At 41.1% G+C, this 13,220-nt stretch overlaps 1 protein-coding gene across 1 annotated transcript in view; it reads left to right on the top strand.

Moving 5' to 3' along the window:
* Nucleotides 1–9,778: 9,778 nt before the first annotated feature.
* LOC310800089 (uncharacterized protein) overlaps nucleotides 9,779–13,220 on the top strand; it is a gene marked incomplete at its 3' end in the record, with an annotated part of 4,146 nt that continues 704 nt past the window's right edge. Inside the window, exons 1-4 of the mRNA XM_083662668.1 lie at nucleotides 9,779–9,849; nucleotides 11,748–11,864; nucleotides 11,949–12,092; nucleotides 12,396–12,517. Of these exons, the coding sequence (XP_083518794.1) occupies nucleotides 9,804–9,849; nucleotides 11,748–11,864; nucleotides 11,949–12,092; nucleotides 12,396–12,517 (429 nt within the window). The 5' untranslated portion in view covers nucleotides 9,779–9,803. The remainder of the gene's footprint in view (nucleotides 9,850–11,747; nucleotides 11,865–11,948; nucleotides 12,093–12,395; nucleotides 12,518–13,220) is intronic.

Raw genomic sequence — 13,220 nt, 5'->3', positions numbered from 1 at the left:
GCCAGTGTGCGGACTCTATTTTTATTACTTTTTTATTACATATTCATAAATGAATACATTATAAATATGACGGTCCATCAGATGGACCAATGGTAAATTGAGGATTTCATTTGCAAATGTACATTTCTTGAAAAACTAAAGAGTGATCAGAATAAATGTTGCTGCCAATCTTTGACATATCCCAAGCCATGATAATCCCTCCAGGGGAAATCCAGTTTGAATTTATGGGAAGGAAAAAAATTCACTTTTTGTCTTTTTACTGTACTTTTTTATTTTTACTGTACTTACTGTACACTGGCACTTGAGGGGTTAAAATTCGAATAGGTATGAAATGTTGGTATGAGGTATTAGGGATGAAGTTACCAATGAATTATAAACAATCAAATTAAAAAAATAAAATTAATATTTATAAATTATTACAGTATTACCCTTAAGGTCCATCAGATGGACCCTCATGGTAAATTTAGGATTTTGCATTATTGGGGTACAAATACATAAAATAAAAAAAAGTGGCATATTCACTGTAGGTGCATAGGTGCACATATCGGCCCCTATCGTTGCATCAGCGTTGTTTCTAGGCCGAGCGCCTGGCGCTGCGCAAATCAGTGGGCGTGGACCAGCGCACTTGATATCTTCGTGTTGGCGCTCCACGCAGCCTAAAGCGTTACAACCACGCCTTTTAAGCGTAAAATTATGCACCGTCATGCTCATTGGATAAGTGCAATAAACGAATCGCACGCTTGCCTTTTAAGCTCCAATTCCAGTGGTCCAGCAAAACCAGACAAAAGCCAAGCGCTCGGCCCCCCCCCCTCCCTTCATCCAGTCTGTCTGTCTCCATATATAGGCTATTATTCCATATTATTATGCTTCTCAAACCAATCTAACTGCAGTTTAAATACTGCAAGCATGTAAATACCCTACACTATAGCAAGATCAAAGTGAAAAGAATGTTCTAAATGCATCAGCTAGAAAAATATAGCCTATTAGATTGGTGAAAGTTTGTCCAGAAAGATATCATTTTCTCTCGCCTGCTGCAGGAAGGATGATGCACATAAATATACCCTACATTATGTAAAGTCATTGCATAAATGTGTTTTTATTGTAAAACTAAATGTGAAATAGGGCCAAGTTATTGGAGCAGACATCACAGTATAGCAGATGCCAGTAGAAGCGCGTTCCGCTGTCACTTATTTAAATCACGTTAAATCGACAAGGGGTATATATAGGCCCAGGAGGACATATATGTTTCACATAGGGTGGTGTTTTCATTTCGATGTTTTATTTGGTCCAATATTGAAATGTTGTACAATTGCAGGTTGTGTTACCATTACACATTATTTAGAACTACCTTTTATATCTATTTCGGCTCATTTGGTTGCTATTTAGTAGCTAAATGGAGCATCACAATGCATGCTGGGACATGCCAGGCACTGAACTTACAACTTCTTTTTCCTATGGGAAGCTGGGTGCTGCTATGTGTTGTGTCTGTCTGAGCGAGGGAGTCACAGAGAGAGAGTCGTATTGTGCCTGTCAGACTGATATGAGCAAGAGAGAGGGAGTGACACAGAGAAGGGTGACAGAGGAGAGCCAGAGGAGTGCTCCACGCAACCAGCGCACTGAATAGGCCTGGTTTTCAAAAGCGCAAAGCGCTAAATTTACGCCAGGTGGGAAGATATCATTACGCCGGCATTTAAGGCCGACACGCCCATTCTGGCCCATTCTGGGACTGCGCCACGCCCATTCGGCCTAAAGCGCATTTGGCAGCTTAAAGCCATATTGATATCTTCCCGAGGCAGGCGCAAGGCACGTTTTTTTTGCGTTTAAGGCCCGTTTTAGCGCCGAAGGCCTGTGGGAGAATAGGGGCCATCATGTGCATACTTTAGACGTACTTAAACATTTTAAATTCGACGTTCTGTTTGCACAGGTGCAAATAGCATATACCTAATTAAACATACAATTAAACATTAGACATACGTAATGGTAGCAGCTACAGTACAGTACAGTACAGCTACTACACTATTTGTGTATGTTAAGGAGTCTCGTGGCCTGCGGGAAGGAACTGTCCCTCAAGCGATTTGTGCGTGCTTTTGGGACCCTGTATCTCCTCCCTGAGGGTAACAGGGAGGATATATATATATATATATATATATATATATATATATATTTAGGGACATGTATTCGGTGTTGCTACGCCAACATAATTGTCCATATTTGTCTGCATTATGTTTGGTTTCTGCTATACACATTGTAGTGCTATTTAGTGGTTGCATTTTGCATCATTACCTGTGAGTTCACTGGCTTTGTGCTCAGGTGTTTGCAATCATCTCTTGCTAAATAGGGGGAAATCCTGTGCTGGTGGTCATACCCTGAACAAGGCTGTTTGTGCCGCTACGTGTGGGTCATGTCCCAGCTCTTTTAACATGCACTAACTATGTTTTTAAGCCTTCCAAAATGAAATAGCCATCTACAGTAAATAAAGGCTTTTTACTTTCTGCCAGAAGAGTGCCTTGGACCGTTCTTTTTTGAACCTTTGTGATCCTCACCAAAGAGCACCTTCACCACACCAGTTGTGGACTTCCGAGCACTCTGGACCTTTGTTCTTCTTCATAATTCCCATAATATCTACTTAATTTGATGAACATTTGTATAAAGTATAGCCAGGCAATGTATGACAAATGAACATAGGCAGATTTCCCTCTGCCCTTTCCGTCAAGCCCCCCCCCCCATCTTATGTTGTTTGCATATTACCTATAAAGTTAAATTAAACAGCAACTGATTATACTGTATGTTTGCATTATATAAGTGTTAGCAACAGCTCTCTCCAGTTGCTGCCCTATTGTTAAACTATGTGTCTGTAAAAACTAATTTGCTCATACACACCTTTCTGGGTTTTGGGTGAGTGCTCTGAAAATAGACGCTGGGCGCAGTGCACTTTTTCTAGACGTCCGTGTGCGCCCGTATGCGCTCTCTCCTCATTGGAAACAACTGAAAAAAGACGCTGGAGCTGAGGAAAAGAAGCTATATGGACACACGTCCTTAACACTTAATTACTTTACATTGACGGAATATGCAGAGGAAGCAAAAGCTTGCAAGAGTGTACCCCACACAGCACAGGCGCAGAGTCAGTAAGACTATTTACTTGTTTACATTATTTTTGAAACGTTGAACCGGAAGTTTCCATTTTGTTTTGCCTGGCCTGACGCCAGGCGCGGACTGCGTAATCGGGCACGTCGGGCCGATGCCCGGTGGCCTGGCCTGCAAAAAAAAAAAAAAAAAAATGTGTGTGTGTGCCCGCAGTCAGGCCACTCACTGAACAGCAGGCCAGGCGCCGCCTACTGGTTTACTAGTGGTTTTATTACTTTATTATTTAGTCTGAAGTAACAATTACACCTCAGGGTTAAAGTGGGTGCATCTCATTGTAAAATTGGACTCGGAAGCTCGGAACCATAGACGGTATGAAAATATGGACAGAGCCACCGTGATGTCACTCATTCATTTCTGGACTCTTGTGTTGGAGCCTTGAGTTTTGCATTGCTCAACACTTGGCTATAGGCTATAGAGACTAAAACCATTGTTGGCCTCATTTTTCAGAAACAAAGGTTGGGGCTTGAGCAGAACACACTACCATGTCTTTAATGTTAGGGGCTTGCTTAAACAGGAAGATGTTTAATGAAACTGAGAATATGTCAATGTTTATTATTATTATTATTGTTATGACGTGTAGTTCTTAAGCCTGTGGAGAATAACGCAGTATGCACGATCTGATCACTCTTCCTTAAATAAAGTTTGCTGTGAAGCGTTTGTACAGAGGCATGTTTTTGGTTTTACTTCTGTAACAGACTGTTCTGTATCTGTTAATGTGTAGCCTACTCTTATTGTGAAGTCCGGAAAAGGAAGTGGACAGTTGGTTCACTCTCTGTATCTCTCTCGCCCCTGACCAAGTACAGAAGTGGCAGCAGCTCCCAACAACAAGCGGTCTCTGACTCATTATTCCAACACATAAACAATATAAAGAAGCCAAAACGCTCGGTTACACTACTCTCTCTCTCTCTCTCTCTCTCTCTCTCTCACACACACACACACACACACACACACACATATGAAATTGCTACCGCATGTTCATGTTCACCATGTATAAACAATAATTCCAGTTGGAATGACGTGGTTTTGAACCAGTTTATGATTTACACATGGTGTTACATTTTACTCCCAAGTTTCAACTCACCGATGTGTCAAATAGAGATGTTGAAACTGTTCAGTTTTGTAACAGACAGATGTAAAAAGTCTAAGCCCTAACTGTAAATATTGAGCAATCAAATAGCCAGGGCCGGCTCACCCTACAGGCGAAACAGCCTCCTGCCTGGGGCGCCAGTTGGGCTAGGGCGCTCTGTAGCCCCTCACAAAAACAACAGCAAACAAACACAAACAAAAATCTCCTTTTCTGCACATAGTGTGGGGACTTGGGAATATTTTGGTTCAGATTCTTCCAAAAGCACCAAATTTGGCACAGATGTTGTCCATACCATACTTAACCAAATTTTGCCGGGCGCCCAACGGGGCCGCCATATTTGCAAAATCCAATATGGCCCCAAAAAAAACGAAAAGGGTTAGAATCATAGATTATACCACTTTTTAGGGGTTTTCTGGTCATAGAATCTGATTCTGATGTTATTTCAATTATTTGAGGTCAAGTTTACCCCTCAAAGTTAGCATAAAGGTCATTTTGGGGTCAAATGCGGTGTTTCTGTTGCGTCATAGCAGATTCTACCTCCAAAAAAGTATTTCTCATTATAAGCTGTACTGTACATATGTCACATTAGTTTGACATCTCATTATTTGATGTTTACTCCTCCAGGTCACTAGCATAGGTCGTTTTGGGGTTAAATCCAACTTCTTTATATTTATTCATTATTATTATTTTCGGAAATAATGTTTTGCCCTATAACGTTAGATTTTCAAACGTGTCTATTAGAGACAGGGGAGGGGACAAAACGTGACAAACAGTAACAGCATGTATCTTTGGTAAATAGTCACCAGTAAAACAAGAACTGGAGATTCATGGTCAACATTAAAAAGACAGGCAAGTTGAAAGTAATGTTAGCAAAGTGCTTGAATGTTCTGATAGAGAACATAGTCAAATTGGTGTCTGGTTATAGTTCTATGGTGTGAATACTGTCAAAGAATGTTAGACATTGTTTTGTTCACAAGATAGCTATAGCTAGTATTAGGGTTTTAGTCACATAAAACCCAGGCGTGTTCGTTGAGTGGGAGGAAAACACAGCGAGACTGGAGACAAGGACACATTCGACAACAAACAGGTGGATAAGGTTAAGTGCACAGTGTCACACGTTTATTTTAAGACTAGCAGACATGGTTATATCAAAGCATATATTAAAATTGGTACAAGTCAGAAACAATTGAATAAACTCATCGATACATTTACCCAAAGAGGATAGAATGTGAAGTTCTTCCCAGCTTCCAATGATCGTTGCAGCAGTGACCTGTCATACCTCAACACCAAGTGTCAGGGGATGAAAGGATACCGCACCCCTCTCACTTTGAGATGTTATACCGTAAATGTGACTTTCTGATTGGTCCTGAAGTGGAAAGCAGGAGGAGTCTTGAAGCCAAAAACATCATTTCCCAGAAGCCCTGAGTCCTGAGGCAAAGCCACCGTTGCCGGACTACTTCCTGATATCCTCGAGTGGGCGTATCCTGACGCAGGGCATGTGGGTGTGTGTATTTGAGAGAGAGAGAGAGAGAGAGAGAGAGAGAGAGTGTCTGGGGGGGTATGTGTGTGTGGGTATGTGTCATGATGAATGCATATAAAGTTGCATTATAATAATAAAAAATAAAATAATAATGATTGGATTTATATAGCGCCTTTCCAAGTGCTCAAAGCGCTTCACAGAATCATTATTCGTTCACACCATTCGTACCGGTGGTTCGAAGGCGTGGCAGCCACACATCGGCGCTCAACGGCCCCTCCGACCACCATCATTCATGTCTACATTCATACCAATCGTACGAGGCAAGAAGGGTTAAGTGTCTTGCCCAAGGACACAACGACAGCAGCTGGGAGGGAGCGGGGATCGAACCGCCAACCCTTGCGTCATTGCCCATTATATAAACTATAAACAATAACATGTACTCTCTGCAGTGACATGTCTTCTGTGAGAGAGAGCTCAAGAAGGGTGGGGGCCTGTGGTGTGCTTGTGTGTGTGTGTGTGTGTGTGTGTGTGTGTGTGTGTGTGTGTGTGTGTGTGTGTGTGTGTGTGTGTGTGTGTGTGTGTGTGTGTGGTGTGTGTGTGTGGGTGTGTGTGTGTGTGTCCGCGCAAGGATCCATTCATTGACACACACACACATCCATGATAGTACATTTCTTCTTCATAACACAAAGCATATTTCAAACTGCATTTTCATAATTGGTTAGAAAAAACATTACATACAAATATTATATCTCAACCAAATTGCATAATGTTCATGAGTATGAAGTTCTTACTGTGTGTTCATGAGTATATTACTTCAAACTTTTAAACAATGGTCTGTTATAAGCTTTGACGGGAAATCTACTCCCGTCTTCATGTTTACAGATAGCACGGCCACCTGCAAGGTCGAAATACGTAATTTATTACACAGCACTTGATAATAAAATAAGGCCGTCTTTGTTCTAGGCCAGACCTCAAGAGCTTTTTTGGTGGGAAACTGCAGAAGGATGATTACATAATTCAGTGCTTTTCTCACACTAACTGTTCTCAATTGCACATGGGCACATGGGCAGCTCTCAACATCAATCCCAAACACATGGGTTGTATGCAATCACATATGATCACCCTATTGATTAGAATATGGGCCGTCTGTAAACATCAATACTAGCTAGCTAGCTAGCTAGCTCAGAGATGATCAGATAGCTAGCTCGGAGATTACTGGCTAATGTTATATCTCTGAGCAAACTTTTAGTCTGCTTACACACTTGGCAGCTAACAAGCTAACTGATGCACCTTTAAAGTAATGCTAGTCACTGTTTCCTATTCTGATTGAGCATTATGTATCAATCATATTTCCTATCTACTAAGGAACTAACAACTAATCATGAACTAATGATTAACTACTATACTCACAATGTGACCTTAACTAATGATTAACTAATGATTAACTAATATATTCACGCATTGACATTTATTAATCATTAACGAACGATTAACTACTCTACTCATGGAACTGACCGACTAATCAGTAACTAATGATTAACTACTATATTCACGAGCTGACATTTAGTAATCATTAAGTATTGATTAACTACTCTACTCAGGAACTTAGATACTAATCATTAACTAATGACTACCTACTCATTAACTATGATTAACTAATGATTGACTAATGACAAATTATTCCTTAGCTACTCATTAACTAACTATTAGTTAATGATTAGTTTACTAGTAACTACTACAGTATTTGTGTACGTTATTGTAAAGTGTTACCGAAATCTTTTCTCTTCCATTAGTCTCATCTAGTGTCATCTAGAACAGGGGTTCCCAACCTTTTTTGTGCCAAGGACCGGTAGATACATGGAAAAAAAAGTTGCGGACCGGTTGTCAATTTTAATGGTTTTAGTTACATAATATATTTACTCACCAGGGGCCAGTTGCACCAAGTGGTCTTACGACTGGTCTTAAGCTACGCCGGTCATAACTTTACAACCTAACTGCTACGCCGGTTGCACCAAGAGGGCTTAAGCCTTCTTTTCACTACGCCCAGGCGCAACTCTTACGCCTGGTCAGGAGGAGGCGTAATGAAGTGCCTGCCTGTAACAGAGATCTCCGTGTCTATCAGCGGAGACCTGCTGTAATTGAGTCCTTACCGTCCTCATCGTCGTAACGTCGCCATCGAAGCATGAAGTTAGATTATAACAAACTAGTTGTGTGGCTTAGCCTTCCCAAATGTTGAGGGTTATTTTTTAGAATGTAATAGATAGAATTGGGAACGTTACATTCAATTTCATTCAGACTGCCTGACACTAATCGCCGCCGCCATTTTCCCCCGGGGCTTCTACAGGAGGAGGGGGGTGGGAGGAGGGAGGGTGTAGTGACGCACATACAGTAGTGGGTGACGGCGCGAGGCACATTTTTGGCCCAATCAGGGGGCATTCCCCGGCAATTCACATGGACGCGCATTGCTACGACCAGCGTAGTTAAGACCAGATGTAAGCCCTATTGGTGCAACAGGCGTAAATCCACTCTAAAGACTGGTCTTAACTAAGACCGACGTAGGAGTTACGACCAGGCATAGTTAATACGACTTGGTGCAACCGGCCCCAGGTGTCGACAAAGGGTAAATAACAGCCTTTTGTGTTGTACTGCATGTACCCTATACAGTATTTATGTTTTTGTTTGAACTTCAAACATAAATAAACGTCAACTTGAAACTATGTTTCAACTACCATACACAGCCTATAATATTATAGCCTATGTTTATAAAAATAAATAAAAAATAAATGTACCTCTCAAAAATCTGAGGGGGCAATTGCCCCCTCAGTTACAATGGGCATGACGCTTCTGGTCAGAGGTGAGTGTCACTTCACCTGCCTTGGTGCCTTCTCCTCCCCGTCAAAAGTGAACCAGGAAAATACATTTTAAAAGGCTGTAGGCTGCATTAGTTTAGTTTCCCTCTTTTTTTACTTTTGTTTCTGTTTGACATCTACTAGACTAGCGTTTAATCCTGGTCACTTTCAGTAGTCTGGAGCCGTTTTGAAGCATTTCTGCTGATTCATATAAGGCAAACAACTCATTGACAAAGCACCCGGACGATTTTTATTGTGAAGAACCGACAGATACAGCTGTGACTATTGACAGAAGAGAGAGAGGGGGCGAAGAGAAAAGATGTGACTGAAACAGCTGAGCAGATTGTGGGAGAAACCAACAGAGATGTGCACAGACAGTTTAGGGGCCAGGTGCATTAAGTGAAAAAGGGGCACCCCCCTCAACATTATTTCAAGTCAGGCCCGGATAAACGCAGAGTAACAGTGACACACTTGAGGTGCTCCCCTGCTACCTATTTACATGTAAAAATAAATAAATGGATAAATAAAGAAAAATCTCTTTATTTTCACACAATTTGAAATCACACAATTGATCAGTGAAATACTGTAATTTATAGATCAATTATGCTATAACTTATTTTTGACTGATACTTATGCTTATATTAACCCAGTGGCACTCATATTTCTGGTTTATTTCAAGAAAAACATTTTGGCTAGTGGAAATTCTAATTGGCTGCTAACTTTATAATCTAGCAGCCATTTTGGCTGGTGATCAAAAGTTAATTTCAAGCCCTGCAGGGAGAGCAGGCGGTGACATGGGAGTGAGAAAAGGAGTAAATCTAATCCTAATGTTAATTTAAAATGAGATATTCCTATAAATCTGGCTTCAAATGACCAAAATCTTTATATGCTAATAATAATAATAATAATAATAATAATAATAATAATAATAATAATAATAAAGGTAATAATAATAATAATAATAATAATAATAATAATAATAATAATAATAATAATAATAAATGCTGGTGATTCACAGATGTGTGTGTGTGTGTGTGTGTGTGAGTGTGTGTGTGTGGGGGGGGGGGGGGGGGGAATCAAGTCTTGCCTAGGGCTCCAATATGACTAGAGCCGGCCCTGCAAATAGCGTCTGTGTTCAACAAGAGATGCAATGTCATCCTGAGACCACTCCTCCTACTTAGCACAACTATTAAAGCTGACTGCCCAAACGTTGAGCCACTTGGACTCCACCCACCATCCTGAAATGCATCTTCTTATTCTGATCATAGGGAGTGTACTTCTCCCCAAAGGTAGGATTTTTTTTGATTGAAGTCTTGTTATCTGTTTTCCTTTGAGTATTAAGGGTTTTGTATAGTATATAGTATATATATATAGTATATAGTATATATATATAGTATATAGTATATATATAGTATATAGTGGGGTCCCACAGTTGAAGGGGAGTAGTGCACATTTAGTGTCAACAAACCAGGTTCTCTGTAGAAACCCTTCAAGAACATTTCAGAATACTGAAACACAAGAATATAAGTTTAAAAAAAGTATTTGGATTCAAAGGTCGAATTTTAGAATCTACCGATTTACTAAAAAGGAATGCTGCTTTGGCTTCAGTGTCGTCTGGAAAGGTGCTCCTTGCAGTTTGGGTGACAGGGTCATGTTTCATAACAAAAGGCTTTTGGGTCGTGTTTGAGCAGAAAAATATATCCAAGGTACTCTCCCCATAGCAAAAGTAAAAGCCATTATATATTGGCTAATACATACTAAACGTAGGTACTCTTCCCATACCAAAAGTAAAAGCCATTATATATTGGCTAATACATACTAAACGTAGGTACTCTTCCCATACCAAAAGTAAAATCCATTATATATTAGCTAATACATACTAAACGTTGTTGGCTTCATGGAGAGGTGCAGTTTGAGTGACAGGATCATGTTTCATCATAAAAAAAGGCTTTTGTCTGCTTGTGTTTGTCTGTATATCTTTTTGCTTTTGTGTCATAGGACACAAAAGCATATAGTCAGGTGGCTTAGCAAATGGATGTGTACATTCCTGACAAAAGCAACACATTTTTTCCATGTACTGACAATTCCCTTAGCTTGCAATTTTTGATAGGATCCACTTAAAAAAATATATATATATTTTTTTCCAAAAAATAAAATCTGTCCGAATTGCAGCAACTTTTGTTGTTCAGCTAACATTGCTCTACAAATGTGCCTCAAGGAGCCTTGGGGTCCAACTGGAAAGTTTTTGAGATATTTTGAAAGTTTTGGAAAACACATTTTTGACATCTCCTCCTAGCCCGCTTCACCGATCTCCACCAACATCGCTATTGGATGTATAGCTGCAAGCAGCCATGACAAGGGATTAAGCCTTTTCTGAATGGTACTGAGGTCGCAAAAACATTTCTGTGGTTCTCATGACACGGTCCACATATATCTCTTGATATATCTGCCAAGTTTTCTGATCATTGAACAAACAGATGTGGAGTTATGGCCTTTTTTGTTAGGCCACCCACATTTTTGGTGTTTGCGGTGGCCCCTTTTGGTTGAAATGCACAAAATTAAGTACCCATGGTCTTTGATGATATCTCTAAACATGTTCCCAAATTTTTGTGACGATTCGATAATCGGACATGAAAAAAACGTGTTTTCCAAAACTTTCAAAATATCTCCAAAACTTTAGTGGATCTCGAGGGTCCTTGAGGCAAATTTGTAGACTAAGGTCAGCTGAACACGTGAAAAATTAATTTTTAATTTTTTGAAGTGGATCCTATCAAAAATGGAAAGCTATGGCTATGGGACGGGTAGCATTTGGGGAAATGTTGGTGCTTTTGTCAGAACTGTCCACATCCAGCTCAAATCTAGTGCTAAGCTGCCCGACTAACAATGCTTATGTGTACTCCTGCATTGCGTTTATTAATGTTTTATAACTTCATCCTGCCAGGGACTGCAGATGAAAATTAGCCTGTATGACTAAGTCAGACACATTTACATGATGGACTCAGGTGCTCATGTTAATTAATGTGCATTGTCCCCTTTTAAATTATATTATACTCAATGTATACAGTATATGCAGGGGCTGTGCAGACTGCCACCGCCTTTGGTGTCTGCTTTCATCACTCTGCTTTACATGTTGATATTACAAAAACCTCATGTTGAGCTTGTCTGACTTGTTCACCTGTTCCCTCAGTCTACACCCTGACATGCTATGACTGCGTCGCTGGACCCTCAGGAGCCTGCACAGCCACAGAGACCAAACCTTGTTCCCTGGGTCAATGCACAACATTTTTCATGGGTATATACATGGGTATGTAGCTGTGCATTTTTTTTTTCTGCAACTAAGAGTCTGGCATTTGACATCATTTGACAAAGGCTATTGTTTTTTGTGCAGGTCAAACAGAACTTTCTAAAATGACCATGATGTCTTGTGGTGTCGCTGCTCAGTGTATGAGCGGCTCCATGAACTTTGGAGTCTCCAGGACCTCAATAAGCAACAAGTGTTGCTCCACTGACCTCTGCAACAAAGCTGCCCCTGGTAACCTCCTTATATTTACTGTTTTATTCATCACGCAATCTCCGCCCATGCCTTTAATCTGGAGAATTGTCAATTAAGACACATTTAATAATACACATTTATTTGTTGTATTCTCAAGACATTATTTTATTGTGTTGTCGTTGTTATTGTAATCTGTGTGTGTGTGTGTGTGTGTGTGTGTGTGTGTGTGTGTGTGTGTGTGTGTGTGTGGGGGGGGGGGGGTAAATGTGTCTGCTAAATTGCTCAACAAGGCATATATTGATGTATGGAAGCACTATAAACAATCTAAGTTTCATCTTCCAGCGGCCAGTGCGCCTTCTCCCAACGGTAAGAAGTGCTATGGCTGCAATGACCAGGGGGACTGCATGAGTGTTCTAAAGTGCTTGGGGGATGAGGACCGCTGCATCTCAGCAACAGGTAAACAGGTCTATATGACATCAGACGACTCACTCCAATTCACATTCCTCAGCTCAGAGGCAGGGGCGGACTGGGATCATAATTCAGGCCGGGCATTAGATACCAAGGAGGCCAGGCCGATAAATTTGGGCCATTTGAAGCCCAATTTGGGCCGTTTAAAGCCAGATTTGGGTCGTTTGAAGCCCAATTTGGGTCGTTGGAAGCCAGATTCGGGCCGTTTGAAGCCCAATTTGGGCCGTTTGAAGCCAGATTTGGGCCATTTGAAGCCCAATTTGGGTCGTTTGAAGCCAGATTTGGGCCGTTTGAAGCCCAATTTGGGCCGTTTGAAGCCAGATCGGCCGAGTCATACCAAAGACTATAAAAATGGGACCCATTTGCCTGCCTGCTTGGCACTCAGCATCAAGGGTTGGAATTGGGGGGTTAGATCACCAAATGATTCCCGAGCGCGGCACTGCTGCTGCTCACCGCTCCCCCAGGGGATGGGTCAAATGCGGAAAACAAATTTCACACACTCAGGTGTGTGACAATCGTTGGGACTTTACCTTTACCTTACTCAGCATCAAAGGGTTGGAATTGGGGGGTTAAATCACCATGTGATTCCCGAGCGCGGCGCACGCTGCCGCTCACCGCTCCCCCAGGGGATGGGTCAAATGCGGAGAACAAATTTCACACATTGTGTGACAATCAGTGGGACTTTACCTTTACCTTTAG

Source organism: Poromitra crassiceps, assembly GCF_964638095.1.
Source record: "Poromitra crassiceps genome assembly, chromosome: 29".
Lineage (NCBI taxonomy): Eukaryota > Metazoa > Chordata > Actinopteri > Beryciformes > Melamphaidae > Poromitra > Poromitra crassiceps.
This window is presented reverse-complemented; position numbering and strand designations above follow the sequence as displayed.